This window comes from Magallana gigas, chromosome 2 (genome assembly GCF_963853765.1).
Source record: "Magallana gigas chromosome 2, xbMagGiga1.1, whole genome shotgun sequence".
In the NCBI taxonomy this organism is placed as follows: domain Eukaryota; kingdom Metazoa; phylum Mollusca; class Bivalvia; order Ostreida; family Ostreidae; genus Magallana; species Magallana gigas.
This window is the reverse complement of record NC_088854.1, coordinates 35739765-35754263: the sequence shown is the minus strand read 5'-3', so window position 1 is coordinate 35754263 and position 14499 is coordinate 35739765. Positions and strand designations below refer to the sequence as shown.

Sequence of the window (14499 nt, the reverse complement as noted above, 5' to 3'; positions counted from 1 at the left end):
AGTATACATGTAGTCTGTCTCACAATTGATGCTGTTACTAGGTCAGGTGCGGATTGAAAATAAACCATTAGTGGGATCTCTACTATGCATGTTAATTGTTGCAACAGCAGAAAAAAACTATTTTTTGCATTGTTACATTTATTTTTAGAACATATTTTATCCACCAATTAATGAAGATCAAGTTAAAAATCAATAAACGTTTAGATTTTATATTTGACTTCAAGTACCTAGATTCTATGAAATAGACTACAAACACAAGGCACGAATTTGCTATGTTTCAATTTCAATATGTCTAAACATACATTTGTTAACACTAATTGTCTTGATGCGTAATGTATGTCACTAGATTAAGAGAATTTATAAAACTAATTATTAGAAAAGTTTACCACGTTTGTGTTGCGTTTTCGCTAGTAGTTGGAGGAATTGCACAACCACGTAAATGCATCTATCCCTCATGGATACACCCCAGAGAATACATGGGGATATAAATAAACAAAATATTTTAAATCAAAGTGGTTTTTAACAAGTTATATGTCTGGTCTCTTCAATTACATTTATTCCAAATAATGCATATCCCCACACAATATTTTCATGTCACAAGGGGATGCTCTGCTTTGCGGTGCCCTTGTTTATTTTGAAGTACATTTAAATTTGCAAACTTGGCACAAAACATCCTTTGGGGAAGGGCTTTCAAGTGTTAACAGTTTCAGTTGTTCAAATGAATAGTAAATGATAAATAAAAATAAATTTTGATCATGACATTTAAACAGTTCTAGTCAGAAATTGTTTTAATACATTGTTGGTTATGATTCAGATTCTTGCGCATCACCCCAAAGAAAAAAAAGAAATGATTCAGATTCTGATGCACCCCCAGGAAAAGAAAGAAATGATTCTGATTCTGATGCATCATCCCCCAAAAAAGGAAGAAATGATTCAGATTCTGATGCATCACCCCCAAGGAAAGGAAGAAATGATTTTGAATCTGATGCATCACCCCCAAGGAGAGGAAGAAATGATTTTGATTCCGATGCATCGCCCCCAAGGAAGGAAAGAAGTGATTCTGATCCTGATGCATCACCTCCAAGAAAAGGAAGAAGTGATTCTGATGCATCACCCCAAGGGAAAGAAAGAAATGATTCTGATTCTGATGTATCACCCCAAAGGAGACCAAGAAACCTTTCTGATGATTTGCCTCAAGGAAATGTTTCCATTAAAGAGGAATCAAACAAGAATCAAAGATATAGAGCAAAAGCAAATGACAAAATGTCTAACAAAGGGAGAAATAAAAACATACAAAAAACCTTGTCAGGCAAAATGGCCGGTCTTTCTTCAGCAAAAGATTTGAAAAGGGAAGCAGATATTATAAGAAAAAAGGAGGATGAAACATTTAAACAGGTTGTTATTACATTACCTAAAACAGAATAAGGAGTCTAGTGTCTCTTTATTTATAAAATACTATTATACACTTATCCAATGACTGTAAGTGGGATAACTTTTTAGCTCACCTTAGCTTTTCTAATCGCATTTTGTCTGTCATATGTCTATCTGTCTGTCCATAAACTTTTCTTATTTTCGACATCCTCTCAAGAACTACCGGGTCAATTTCAACCAAAGTTGGCACAAAACATCCTTGCAAAGGGTATTCAAAGTTGTGAAAATTAAGGACCACGCCCTTTTTCAAAGGGAGATAATTAGGATTATTGAAATATTTTAAAGAAATTTCAAAAATCCTCTGATGAAGAACCATTCGGCCAGGAAAGCTGAAATTTGTGTGGAAGCATCCTCGGGTAATGTAGATTCAAAGTTGTGAAGATCATGACCCCCAGGGGTAGGGTGAGGCCACTTTCGGGGGTTGAGATTTTACATAGGAATATATAGGGCAAATCTTTAAAAATCTTCTTAGAAACTAATCAGCCAGGATAGCTGAAACTTGTGTGATAGCATCTTCTGGTAGTGTAAATTTAAAATTGTGAGAATTATGACCCTCGATGGTAGGTTGGTACTACAATGGGGCTGGGGGTCGAATTTTTACATAGGAATATATAGAGTTTTTTGGGTAAATCTTTAAAAACCTTCTTCTCAGAAACTAATCAGCCAGGAGAGCTGAAACTTGTGTGGAAGCCTTCTCAGGTAATGTAGATTCAAAGTTGCGAAAATTATGACCCCCGGGGTAGGGTGGCCACAATGGGGGGGGGGGGGGGTTGAATTTTTTGCATTGGAATATATAGAGTAAAGAATCTGGGGGAATAAGCCGGTGCAAATGCCCTTGACCATCTCATACCTCTTATAAGAAGTAATAAACGTACGAGTTAACTGGGCATTTAAACGGTGGACAGTATTGTCCAAATGAAAATGTCCAAAAAGGCGTAACTGTGCTTAAATTTTATAGTATTTACATATACTTTAAACTGGCAAATTTGAAATGACAATCACGTACTCATTTTAAGAGTTTGAATACAAATATGTTGATTACTTTCTAAAAATATTTTATTTACTAATTTACCTCAGTCATCGTATACAACCCCCAACGCAGGGGAGTCGACAAAGAGTATGGGGGAGTCGATTCGACCATTTGTAGTAGGCGATTTTTTCCGCTTCGGAAACAGGAGGAATTTAGGTAACACCTTTTGTAGGTATTTAAGGAGGCCGATTTGGGTTTTTTTGCGGAAAAACTACAATAGCATAACTCTTTATTTTTTAACCATATGTAATTTAAACCAACTCTAGTTTATTTGCGAAGGTTCATAAAAATCGACCGTCTGGTTCTTTTTAGGGACCATCTCAAAATAGAGGTACATTTACTATAGGAATATATAGGAAACTGTCATTTTCCGCACATCAAAGCAGTTTAAAAAACTACTACAATAGCTTTTTTTCTCAAATTGTTATATATGATTAGTAATATCATGTGCTACCTTATATGTAAAAAACACAAAATTCTACCGTCTGGTTTTTAGTGGGGGCCATCTCAAAATATTAAAATGCGCCAAATTTTGCTATGTATTTGGATCATCACGAATGATGATTGGTATAATGGATTCATTCCAAAAAGAGTAAAATATCCTCGAGGATAGCATCATTCTGTATATAAAATTTCAACAGCGTACAATTTTTACTTTTTCTTTTATGTTATTTCTTATAATGTACTCCTACAAAGCTTCATTTTATCATAACGTCATAAAAGCGCAATGGCAATGCTCCCCTACCGCACAACGTAAAAATCGTGTTAAAAATAAGAATTTCCTTTAGAAATCTAAATATTTTTATCTGTATTTTGTTTATTGTGTTCAAATTATAAATGATATCGAAAAAAATTCATAAGAAGTATAAATCAACTGTATTATATTAGAATGCGCAAAAACATGCGCAATGGAAACTAAAGTCGGCCTCCTTAAAACAAGTTTTTCCCCAAAAAAATGAGTGGCGTCAGAATCAAATTGAAAGTGGGGGGGGGGGGGGGGGAGGGGGCTAGACATGTACAAAATATTGACAAGCAAAAAAAGGTCTTTGGTATGTATAAATTTGCAAGAAAAAAGTTAGCGCCCCCTCTCTAAAAATATTTTATTTACTAATTTACCTCAGTCATCGTATACAACCCCTAACGCAGGGGAGTCGACAAAGAGTATGGGGGAGTCGATTCGACCATTTGTAGTAGGCGATTTTTTCCGCTTTGGAAACAGGAGGAATTTAGGTAACACCTTTTGTAGGTATTTAAAACAAGTTTTTCCCCAAAAAAATGAGTGGCGTCAGAATCAAATTGAAAGTGGGGGGGGGAGGGGGCTAGACTTGCACAAAATATTGACAAGCAAAGAAAGGTCTTTGGTATTTTCTTTGCTATAGAGACAATACACGGAACGCATTCTATCGTTAAAGCTGCTTGGTCCGATTTTATATCAAATTTTATGCACACTTTTAAACGATGGCTATGCTTTGTATATGTATAATAATAGACATTGCAGTAGTTTTATCCGTCAATTATGCCAAATTTCAATGAAGAAAAATACGTACAAAATTTGCTAACAAAACAAACGACATTAAAAGGTACCTTGTTATTTCGCCTAATATTAAATTTCACCCCTGACGACGAGACGGGTATAGTTGTATTACGAATTTGACATCGCTTTTAATAAAGGTCGAAATGATCAGACAAATTACAAATAGACATGTGTACGTTTTGTTCGCTAATATTTCTAAAGTCTGCTTTCTTTACAATGGATGCATAGCATGCGGGTTGAATAACCCCAATCATTCGGGGGACGAAACCAAGCGGTTTCCTTTTCTAAACATTCCCGTGATGCATTTTGGTTTGTTTTTTCGTTTGCCCAAAGAGAAATTATTTTTATTTACTTTGAATATTTCTAACTTTCAAAGGAGACTGATTCTGCTGGTGTAAATAGGAGAAAGTCCTTAACTTTCTAAGATAAATGATTTGTATGAAAAAAAAATTGATACTGTAATTACAAAAAAATCGGACCAAGCAGCTTTAAACCGGGTCCATAAGATATTTATTCAAAGTAATATTGAAAGTTAATTAAATATTTTGTTTACGACGGTAGATAAACAAGCGCAGGCATAATCTCGGAGATTAAAAAACTTGAACATCCCATTTCAAAGTGTCCGGAGAATTACAGTTAATGATAAAAGAAATCAATTTAAATATGTTCATTTTGCTATATTTTGCGAATAACTTTTGATTACGTTTCACTAATTTTAGAGGTGAAATACGGATATGGTACAAATATATTTACAAAGCAATAGAAATGTGACGACATTACATTGAATTTTGACCTCAAGACGGCACAGCGAATATATATCAAACTGGTGGAAACCTCAGAAGAAGACCTTTAAGGCCACGCAATTCCTTAAACCAAAATTATACAATAACCAGGGATACAGAGTTTCAGTTCATCATATTTTTTTCACTGATTGTTTGACTAGAATTAAGACAAATAGACTAAATACCAAGTACTGTTTACACACTAACTGTTGTCAACAGTTCTAAAATAAAAACAAAATGACTGCAGGAGACATTCACAGTAATTTGATTTTAGGGTAAACAGAACTCAAAATAAAAACTAGATGCTGTCATTAGACAGTAATACCCGCACCATGTGTTTGCCCCTAAATAACACTGTTTTGTACCAGTTTAATTAAAAATGAAGGCTACATGCAAACTCCGGTAATACATTTAAAAATTATAATTTTCATAACTGAAGGATGAGATCCCTACCCATATGATAATACACATCGTGACATGAGCAGCACTTTATGTGCAATTTGGGGTAGAACTGTTTGCAGTGAATTTTCAGTTAATCAATAATCTTAACATTTTATGTCATAGGGAGTATAATGGTCTATATAATTATTACAAACAAAATTAAAAATTAAATTATGCCCCCTCCCCGTGGCGGTTGCCGGTTTTAGATTTGCTTCTTCCATTACATGAGTAAAGTAATTGCATAACGATTACTTTGTGAAAAGTCAATAAGTTTTTAAAAAAGTAATTAAAAAACTAAATAAAGAGTTTTTGTAAATACCATATAACGGGTAATTTTTACTGCTGTAATTTTTACGAATTTGTCATAAAATTAGTGTTTTGAATTTTTACGCATTATTTTTTTACGAATTGGACATGTCCGTAAAAATTAAAATCATCTGTGGTTGAATGGGGAAATTTCACTGTGACTTTGTTACAGTTGACACATACATATACAAATCTTATTAATCAGAAAATCGTTTTTCTGTTAACGATTCCTTATATTTAATAGCTAGGGATGTCAAATTGGTCAATTTTTAGTACTCGGATACTCGGACGTTTTTCTTATCGAGTACCCGGGTACTCGGTAAGAGTGTAAATAAATATGAACAAGTACATTGATAACTGTAAAAACTTGGTCACTTTTGTAGAAATTCCTCCTTATGTTTAAGACAAATGTGATTTAACATGTTTGTCATTCCCCCCGTATAGAATAAGCTACATGTAGTTTACCCACACAGCTGATATTTTACGTTTTTTGAATCTTCAGTTTTTTTAAAAATATTTCCAGACCTTTTAAGTTTAGATCTGTTCAATTTCTCTACTGTGTGCTATCTAATTTATATAATAGACTATATAAACGACAATGTTCAGTGAAAACAAATCATTAAAGTAAGCCAAAATATAAGGGTCGAAGACAGCCTAAGGTAACATTTGGTCACGACAATTACTATATAAACACTGCCACAGGCGATAACGGTCATTTAGCATATTTAGAGGCGTAGGAAATCCTAATAACTGTATGTACAAGTGCAATGGACGCTTTTAAGTTTTAAAACCGATGTTTAAATGCATTATTAAATAAACTTAGAAATATTAAAAAAAATATACATCCGAGTAACTGAGTACCGATTTTAGTATTCACTGATACTCTGACATTCGATCGAGTACCCGGTTAACCGGGTACTCGTTGACATCCCTACTTTATACATTTACCTATATTTCATATGTGATATACACTTTACTTATTCCTATTTATCTGGGTATCATCATTGGTGTACACCATGTGCTCGTCTCAGTTCGATTTACCGGGGAAAAAAAGAAAGACAACTCCATTTCAAATTTTTTTTCTCTCTCTCTTTCTTTCTCTCCCAACCAAAATAGGCATCTAGCTACTAACGTGGATTTATATGTAGTTTTAAGAAATACTCAAGACTGACTGAAAGATCTGAACTTTTATCACCACCTGACCAAAAACGCCCAAATATACCTACATGTACATGTAAATGTACAGCCGTCAGGAACTGAGCTGAAGGTCATGAACATTACTCTCATACGTACGATGTAGAAATTTACGTGCGGTGTTTTTAACTTCTGTGAAAATTTACGCGTTTAATTTTTACGGATTTATATAACTCATAAAAATTAGTAAAAATTAGCAGCACATTAAAAATACCCGTTATACGGTATTTCATAAATATAACATGCTTAAAATATTTACAGGTTCATGTTCATGTTCACTATCAGGTTCAAAGAATCTGGGGGGAATAAGCCGAGGCAAAAAACCCCATAGGTCCATTAAAAAAGCTAACTTTTTTTTTCTTAAAAATTTTACTTTTGTTACATTTATTAAACATATGTAATCATATTCATTCAGTGCTGCCATAACCCACAAAAAGTAACTTCACATTTAATTGTTATTAAGACAACAAAATAGTTATATGCTAATTTGGCTACAAAATGATATAGAAATCGGATGTTCAAATTATATTTTTTAATAGAGTGGGTCATCGTACCATTTTTTAAAGAATGAATATTGATAACACATATTAACGTCTATCTTTTTCGATTTTTCAAAAAATGATACGAAAACCCACTCTATGGTAAAAAGTAAGTTTTTTTCTTTTAATTTTTAAGATTGGTCTTAAAATGGCCAGTCCAGTTGTTTGCGTAATACTGATAACAATACAATCAGCTATATTATATCCTCTAATCAAGCGAATCGGTGGAGTAGTGGTAAGCGAGGAGTTCTTTAACAAATGTCACTGTAAAAGCGGGTGTTCGAATCGTACGCGTTTTGAGTTTTTTTGTTTATCTTTTTGTTTACATTGTTAAAATGTAATTTTATTTTTATACTTAATAATATACATTGTTAAAATGTATTTTTCTTTTCTTAATTATTAAAAATTTGCTAATAATAACTTGAAATTATTTGATATGCGTTTTTACTACTTTTATAAAATATGAAATGTATGTTATTCTCTTTAAGATTGCACGATCTCATATTGTAAACAGATTGTGATGTTTGTTGTGCATGCAAGAAACGATTAAATGGCAAGATAAAACGTTCCATCTCTGAATCCTTGAGAGTCTTGTTAACACAACAGGGACATACGCTGGACAAAAGCATGTAATTGTGCTCAAAATGCAGAATACAAGCTAAGTCAAACGTACAGTGTGCGCCTAATGAAAAGTCAACGATTAACTAGGCTTGTATTTCACTTCTAATAGTATCTGCGGGAAAATCACATTACAAATGCGTGTTTTATTGTGAAAGAAAAAGCATAGTAGTTGTACCAGAAGACACATAGACCACTCGGACCAATGACCAACACAAAGTATGACCAGTGACGAATAACGAGTCCCCTTGTACAAGTCTAGCCCCCCCCCCCCCCCCCCACTTTCAATTTCAGTGATTCCAACGCCACTCATTTTTTTTTGGAAAAACTTGTCTTAAATACCTACAAAAGGTGTTGCCTAAATTCCTCCTGTTTCCGAAGCGGAAAAAATTGATTACTATATACAAATGGTGGAATCGACTCCCCCATACGCTTTGTCGACTCCCCTGCGTTAAAGTATATGTAAATACTATAAAATTTAAGCACAGTTACGCCTATTTGGACATTTTCATTTAGACAATACTGTCCACCGTTTAAATGCCCAGTTAACTCGTACGTTTATTACTTTTTATTAGAGGTATGAGAAGGTCGTGGGCATTTGCAACGGCTGATTCCCCCAGATTTTTTAATGACGTATACAAGATTGCTGTTGCACTTAAAGTTCTCAAAGTAAGGTTGGTCCCGTTACATTTACATGCTAATGGCGAAGTTGACAATCTCTGTTATTTATGTCTCTGATTTTTGGAGTATGATTTTTAATGAAAGGAACAGTTGTATCGTAATTTGTGTAGGTGATAAACGAGTTAACACAAAAAAGTAGTAATTTATTTTTACCTATTAATTTTGCATGAATCGCAAATGAAGAAAATCGTGTCAGATAAGTCGGTCTTAAAAATCAAAATGGCGACCGTGACAAATCTTTTTATTGTCAAAGGTCTTGGAATCTTATTGTAAAAAAAATATTTCTAACGTCAGGTGCCTGTGTTTGTTATTGGTATACAAATGTTCACTTTGTTTGTTAATTCAGCAGTTTTAGAGTTTTCGGGGTTTTCATAAAACTTTTATTACGGATACCGTCTGCCTTGTGAATTTTCCCTTGGATCACAAAATTGAATAAATCTAATGAATAAAATTATCTACTTTGATATAGTTGTTTGATTTTCCCGGTTAGTATTTATTTTTAAAATTTTTCCTTGGGGTCTTATTTTACATAATATACTGTTGTGTCAATTTTTTACAATTATGAAGGCCTGGATTGAGTAAAATTTAGGCAAAGTATCAGTCAATTGCAAAAAAGCCAATTAACATAGATTGTAACAACTCATTCAAACTCATAAATTTTGGAAGTATATTTGAGGAAATCCAATTACAAATTCAAACTTTCAAGACCCCGTCTTTCAGTACTGGCTCATTACTTTGATGTTTGATTTGTCGTCACTTCCGGTCGTCAACAGAACACTTAAAATTATATATTTTTCCTTATTTGTCCTATTTGGACTATAGCTTTCCTCTGCGTCTGTCAGTCTGTCTGTCCCACTTCAGTTTTCCACACTTTTTTTCTTTAGGCGTTTCAGGAATAATATGAAATTTGCTGAACAGCTTCAAAATGTCAAACTACAGATCAAGTTTACACTTATGTAGCGTCTGGTTGGCATATTTTCGAGAAAATTAATTTTTTATATTCGACTTATTTGATGTTCGGGGTCGTTATCGGATACTGTATGTATTGAATAAACTAGGAAAGTATGTAGTCATTAATAATATCGTGCATTACATGTACCATTCCTTTTATTGTTTCTAACAAACAAATAAGTTCTGTAAAAAAGTGTCAAGCATTGTGTTGTAAATTTTATCCACAGGTTTTTTTGGTATAATTACAATCGGGTTCGTCATCTGGTTAGTCTGTTGATTCGGGGTACAGAAGACAGTAAGAAATGATATTCTGCATTGTATGTGCATCTGCATTGTATGTGCAGACTGCATCTGCACTGCATTCTGCATGTGCATTGTATTCACAAATTTCTACCAGCAAATACTAAATGGACTTGGCGAAATCAGAGGAGATAAAATAAAGAGTATTATTTTACCCATTTTATTTTTTATTAACCGGGTTTTCCAACGGAAAAATCCGGTTATTAAAATGGTGAAAATGGCGGGCGGGCGGGCGGATGGGCGGGCGGGCGGGCGGCTGCCAAAAGGGTACCCTCATTGTACGGATAACTCCTCCTACAGTTTTCAAGATAGGAAGTTGTTCTTTTGCAGATCAATTGTACATATATCAGAGGTGTGCATATTGCTAGGATTTTGATTTCTGATAATTTATCGAAAAAATACCAGCTTTTGAACTTAGTCATTTTTTGGCAAAATATTGCATATAGGGTACCCTCATTGTACGGATAACTCCTCCTACAGTTCTCAAGATAGGAAATTGTTCTTTTGCAGATCAATTGTACATATATCAGAGGTGTGCATATTGCTAGGAGTTTGATTTCTGATAATTTATCGAAAAAATACCAGCTTTTGAACTTACTCATTTTTTGGCAAAATGTTGCATATAGGGTACCCTCATTGTACGGATAACTCCTCCTACAGTTCTCAAGATAGGAAGTTGTTCTTTTGCAGATCAATTGTACATATATCAGAGGTGTGCATATTGCTAGGATTTTGATTTCTGATTATTAATCGAAAAAATACCAGCTTTTGAACTTAGTCATTTTTTGGCAAAATATTGCATATAGGGTACCCTCATTGTACGGATAACTCCTCCTACAGTTCTCAAGATAGGAAGTTGTTCTTTTGCAGATCAATTGTACATATATCAGAGGTGTGCATATTGCTAGGATTTTGATTTCCGATAATTTATCGAAAAAATACCAGCTTTTGAACTTAGTCATTTTTTGGCAAAATATTGCATATAGGGTACCCTCATTGTACGGATAACTCCTCCTACAGTTCTCAAGATAGGAAGTTGTTCTTTTGCAGATCAATTGTACATATATCAGAGGTGTGCATATTGCTAGGATTTTGATTTCCGATAATTTATCGAAAAAATACCAGCTTTTGAACTTAGTCATTTTTTGGCAAAATGTTGCATATAGGGTACCCTCATTGTACGGATAACTCCTCCTACAGTTCTCAAGATAGGTAGTTGTTCTTTTGCAGATCAATTGTACATATATCAGAGGTGTGCATATTGCTAGGATTTTGATTTCCGATAGTTTATCGAAAAAATACTAGCTTTTGAACTTAGTCATTTTTTGGCAAAATGTTGCATATACATTAAGGGTTGACATGGATTATGGATACAGTTTACATAAAAGAAAACCCGGTTTGCTGTCACATTGACAGCTTTTCACTTGTTTAATTTCTATATCAACAATGTAGTTTGAATTTCCTCTGTTCTTTTATCTCTGATTAAAGCATAACATCTCGTTTATAATAGTTTTGAAATAGATGTATACTTCGAAGCTTTCATAGAATAATACAAGCCGGTAGGGGACTTGTTTTGCTTATGCAATACTCTCAGAATGCTTGTTTTATATATTTTACATGGAATGAATATATCAGTACACGATTTTATTTGTTAACTATACAATGTTAAATAAGCAAACATAATCTACTTCCGGTGAGTTATATCAAATATCTTAGGTACCTATCCTTTTTACGAATTTGATACCCACGAGATTTTAGTCACTGTAAATGACTGAGACACGAACTTTTCATTTTGTCAACCGTCACTTGCAGTACTCTTCGGAAGAGTTCAAACAATTCATGTTTTATCAAGTTTACCCGATTGTCTTTGGTGTTTCATCTAGCATGATAAACAGTGATGTACTTTAGGCAATTGTATAAAAAAAAAAACCAGCTTTTATTCTCATTAATCACCTATGTTCGTCCGTTTTCGGTCTCGAGACAAAAAACCTAGTTTCACCAGGATCTCAGATTTGGAAGAGAGTATCGATATTTATTCGTATCATATTAAACAAAATCGGATGGAAGACCTACTCGTTACTCATAACAAGATCTAGTTATCATACCTGTTGTTTCCCAGGTGAGCAATATGGCCAATGGGCCTCTTGTTTATCAAACCAATTACAGAAACTTTTTGAATAGTTATGAAAGAGCTATCCCACTCACTGCAACTGTATAACTGTTTCATTAAATTGAATATGTATATATTCATTATGACCCCGCTCTGCAGGCACCCTTTTGTGATCAGTCAGTCAGTCTGCCATCCATCTGTCTGTCTGTCTGTCTGAGATTGCTTGTCCAGAGCATTTTCTTTCTCCCCTTGGCCCAATCTGGCTTATACTTCACCCACAGAGTGCCTTTGGGTGAAGAGTGTGCGGTGACTAAGAGCCATATTTCTAGGTATAAGGTTAAGCTCATGGAAGAAGTATTAAGGTCTTTTGTTTCCAACGGAAATAGTTTTCGTACAGGTTTTAGCTCACCTGAGCTGAAAGCTCAAGTGAGCTTTTCTGATCACATTTTGTCTTTCGTCTGTCTGTCCGTAAACTTTTCACATTTTCAACATCTTCTCAAGAACTACTGGGTCAATTTCAACCAAACTTGGCACAAATCATCCTTAGGCAAAGGAGATTCAAAGTTGTGAAAATTAAGGGCCATACCCTTTTTCATTGTTTCTCAGGTGAGCAATGGGGCCCCATGGGCCTCTTGTCTTGATTTAATAAGCACATTTTTCTTCAATGTGGGGATGTTTAAAAAAGCGATGGCACTTGACAGGTGACAGGTTAAGATGTTAAGGCACGTGCTGTGAGGCGTGACTACGTAATCCTGTCTGGCCAGCACTGTCTGTAATTTTGAAAGTGATTTTGGAAGTCAGTGTTTATACAAGCTACTCATGAGGGTCTAGCAAGTAAAAAAGGTGTGAAAATCAATTGACAGGCATAATCTTTCAGTAGTATTGAACGGGGTATCATCAAATTTTATCGTCCTGTTAAATGAAGCAAGATTGATAGTTAAACAGTGTTTTGTGGTAAAAACAGACCGTCTGGATCCGGAACGTGGAATTCCGGATAAATGAGACAAAATATAAAAAATCTGTTCCCAAATAAAATCATCTGTAAAATGACGTGTTTGGTTATTTGGCGTCCGGATATCTGAGGCCCCACTGTATATTCCTATAGAAAATGTACCAGTATTTTGAGATGGCCCCGAAAATGAGCCAAAGGGTTTATTTTTGAAACTTTGTAAATAAAATAGAGTTGGCGTAAAGTACATATGGTTAAAAAATTAAGCCTTAGGGTAGAGTTTTGCCGTTGTAGTTTTTCCACAAAATAACCCAAATCAGACGTGCCTCCCTTTAAGGACGTTGGATCCTGCTATCAAAAGTCTTTAAGTTTTTTTCTTAAGTATTTTTAAAAAAATCTACACACATTGCTTAACCAAAATTCAAAACAAAATGTTGGGGTCTGTATGCTTCATTTGGTGCTACGGTGTATTTGGTGAAAGTGCAGATTGCACATTAATTACTTTTTCCTCTATATTTTTTTATCGGAATGAACCATGACATCAAATGCAAATTTAAACTTTTTAAAATAATTAAAATTGTCATAAAGAAAAATAATGCAATTTCTTTCTCTTATTTATATTTTGACCTTTTTGCAAAGATAAAACGCTAGTTTGATCCATTAACGATTTAACATGTAATGAAATTATTTTAAAATCTGAAACTCGAAAAACTCGAAGTTTGACTGTATATATGATTTTTAGCTCACTGAGACGAAGTCAGGGGGGGCTTATGCTATACCCTCGGCGTCGGCATCGGTGTCGGCGTCGGCGTCCGGACCTGGTTAAAGTTTTTGTTGCAGGTCCTGTTTCTAAGCTATTACTTGTCCTATCTTCACCAAACTTGCATGGATGATGCATCTGGACCTACTTATGGACTTGAAAGACTTGGATGCTGAATCTTAGTCCTAAATTTCAGATGCTGGAGGAGGTTAAGGTTGTTGGACCTGGTTAAAGTTTTTGTTGCAGGTGCCCTTTGATAGCAATATCTAAGTTACTGCAGGTGCGTATTTCACCAAACTTGCATGGATGGTGTGTCTTATGATACTGATGCACCAGACAGGCTGAAGTGCTGAATCTGAGCTATAGGTTTCGGATGCTGGAGGAAGTAAAGGTTGTTGGAGCAGGTTAAGGTTTTTGTTGCAGGTGCCCTTTGATAGCAATATCTAAGTTACTGCTGGTCCGTACTTCACCAAACTTGCATGGATGTCTTATGATACTGATGCACCAGGCAGGCTTGGGTGCTGAATCTGAGCTATAGGTTACAGATGCTGAAGGAGGTTAAGGTTTTTAGAGCTGGTTAAAGTTTTTGTTGCAGGTGCCCTCTGATGATTATATCTTAGTTACTGCTTGTCCTAACTTCACCAGACTACCATGGATGGTGCGTCTTATGATACTGATGCACCTGACAGGCTTGAATGCTTAATCTGAGCCATAGGTTGCGGATGCTGGAGGAGGTTAAGGTTTTTAGAGCTTGTTAAAGTATTTGAAACAGGTGCCCTCTGATGATTATATCTTAGTTATTACTTGTCCTAACTTCACCAAACTTCCATTGATGGTGCGTCTTATGATACTGATGCACCTGACAGGCTTGAA

The 14499-nt window shown here is 34.7% G+C and overlaps 1 protein-coding gene across 2 annotated transcripts in view; it reads left to right on the top strand.

Annotated features, from left to right (window-relative positions):
* LOC105320480 (BUD13 homolog) overlaps positions 1-14499 on the top strand; it is a 79341-nt gene that overhangs the window by 42478 nt on the left and 22364 nt on the right. For both annotated transcript variants that reach the window (XM_034447648.2, XM_034447649.2), the window contains one exon: positions 815-1395. In XM_034447648.2, coding sequence (XP_034303539.2) covers positions 815-1395 — 581 coding nt within the window. The remainder of the gene's footprint in view (positions 1-814; positions 1396-14499) is intronic.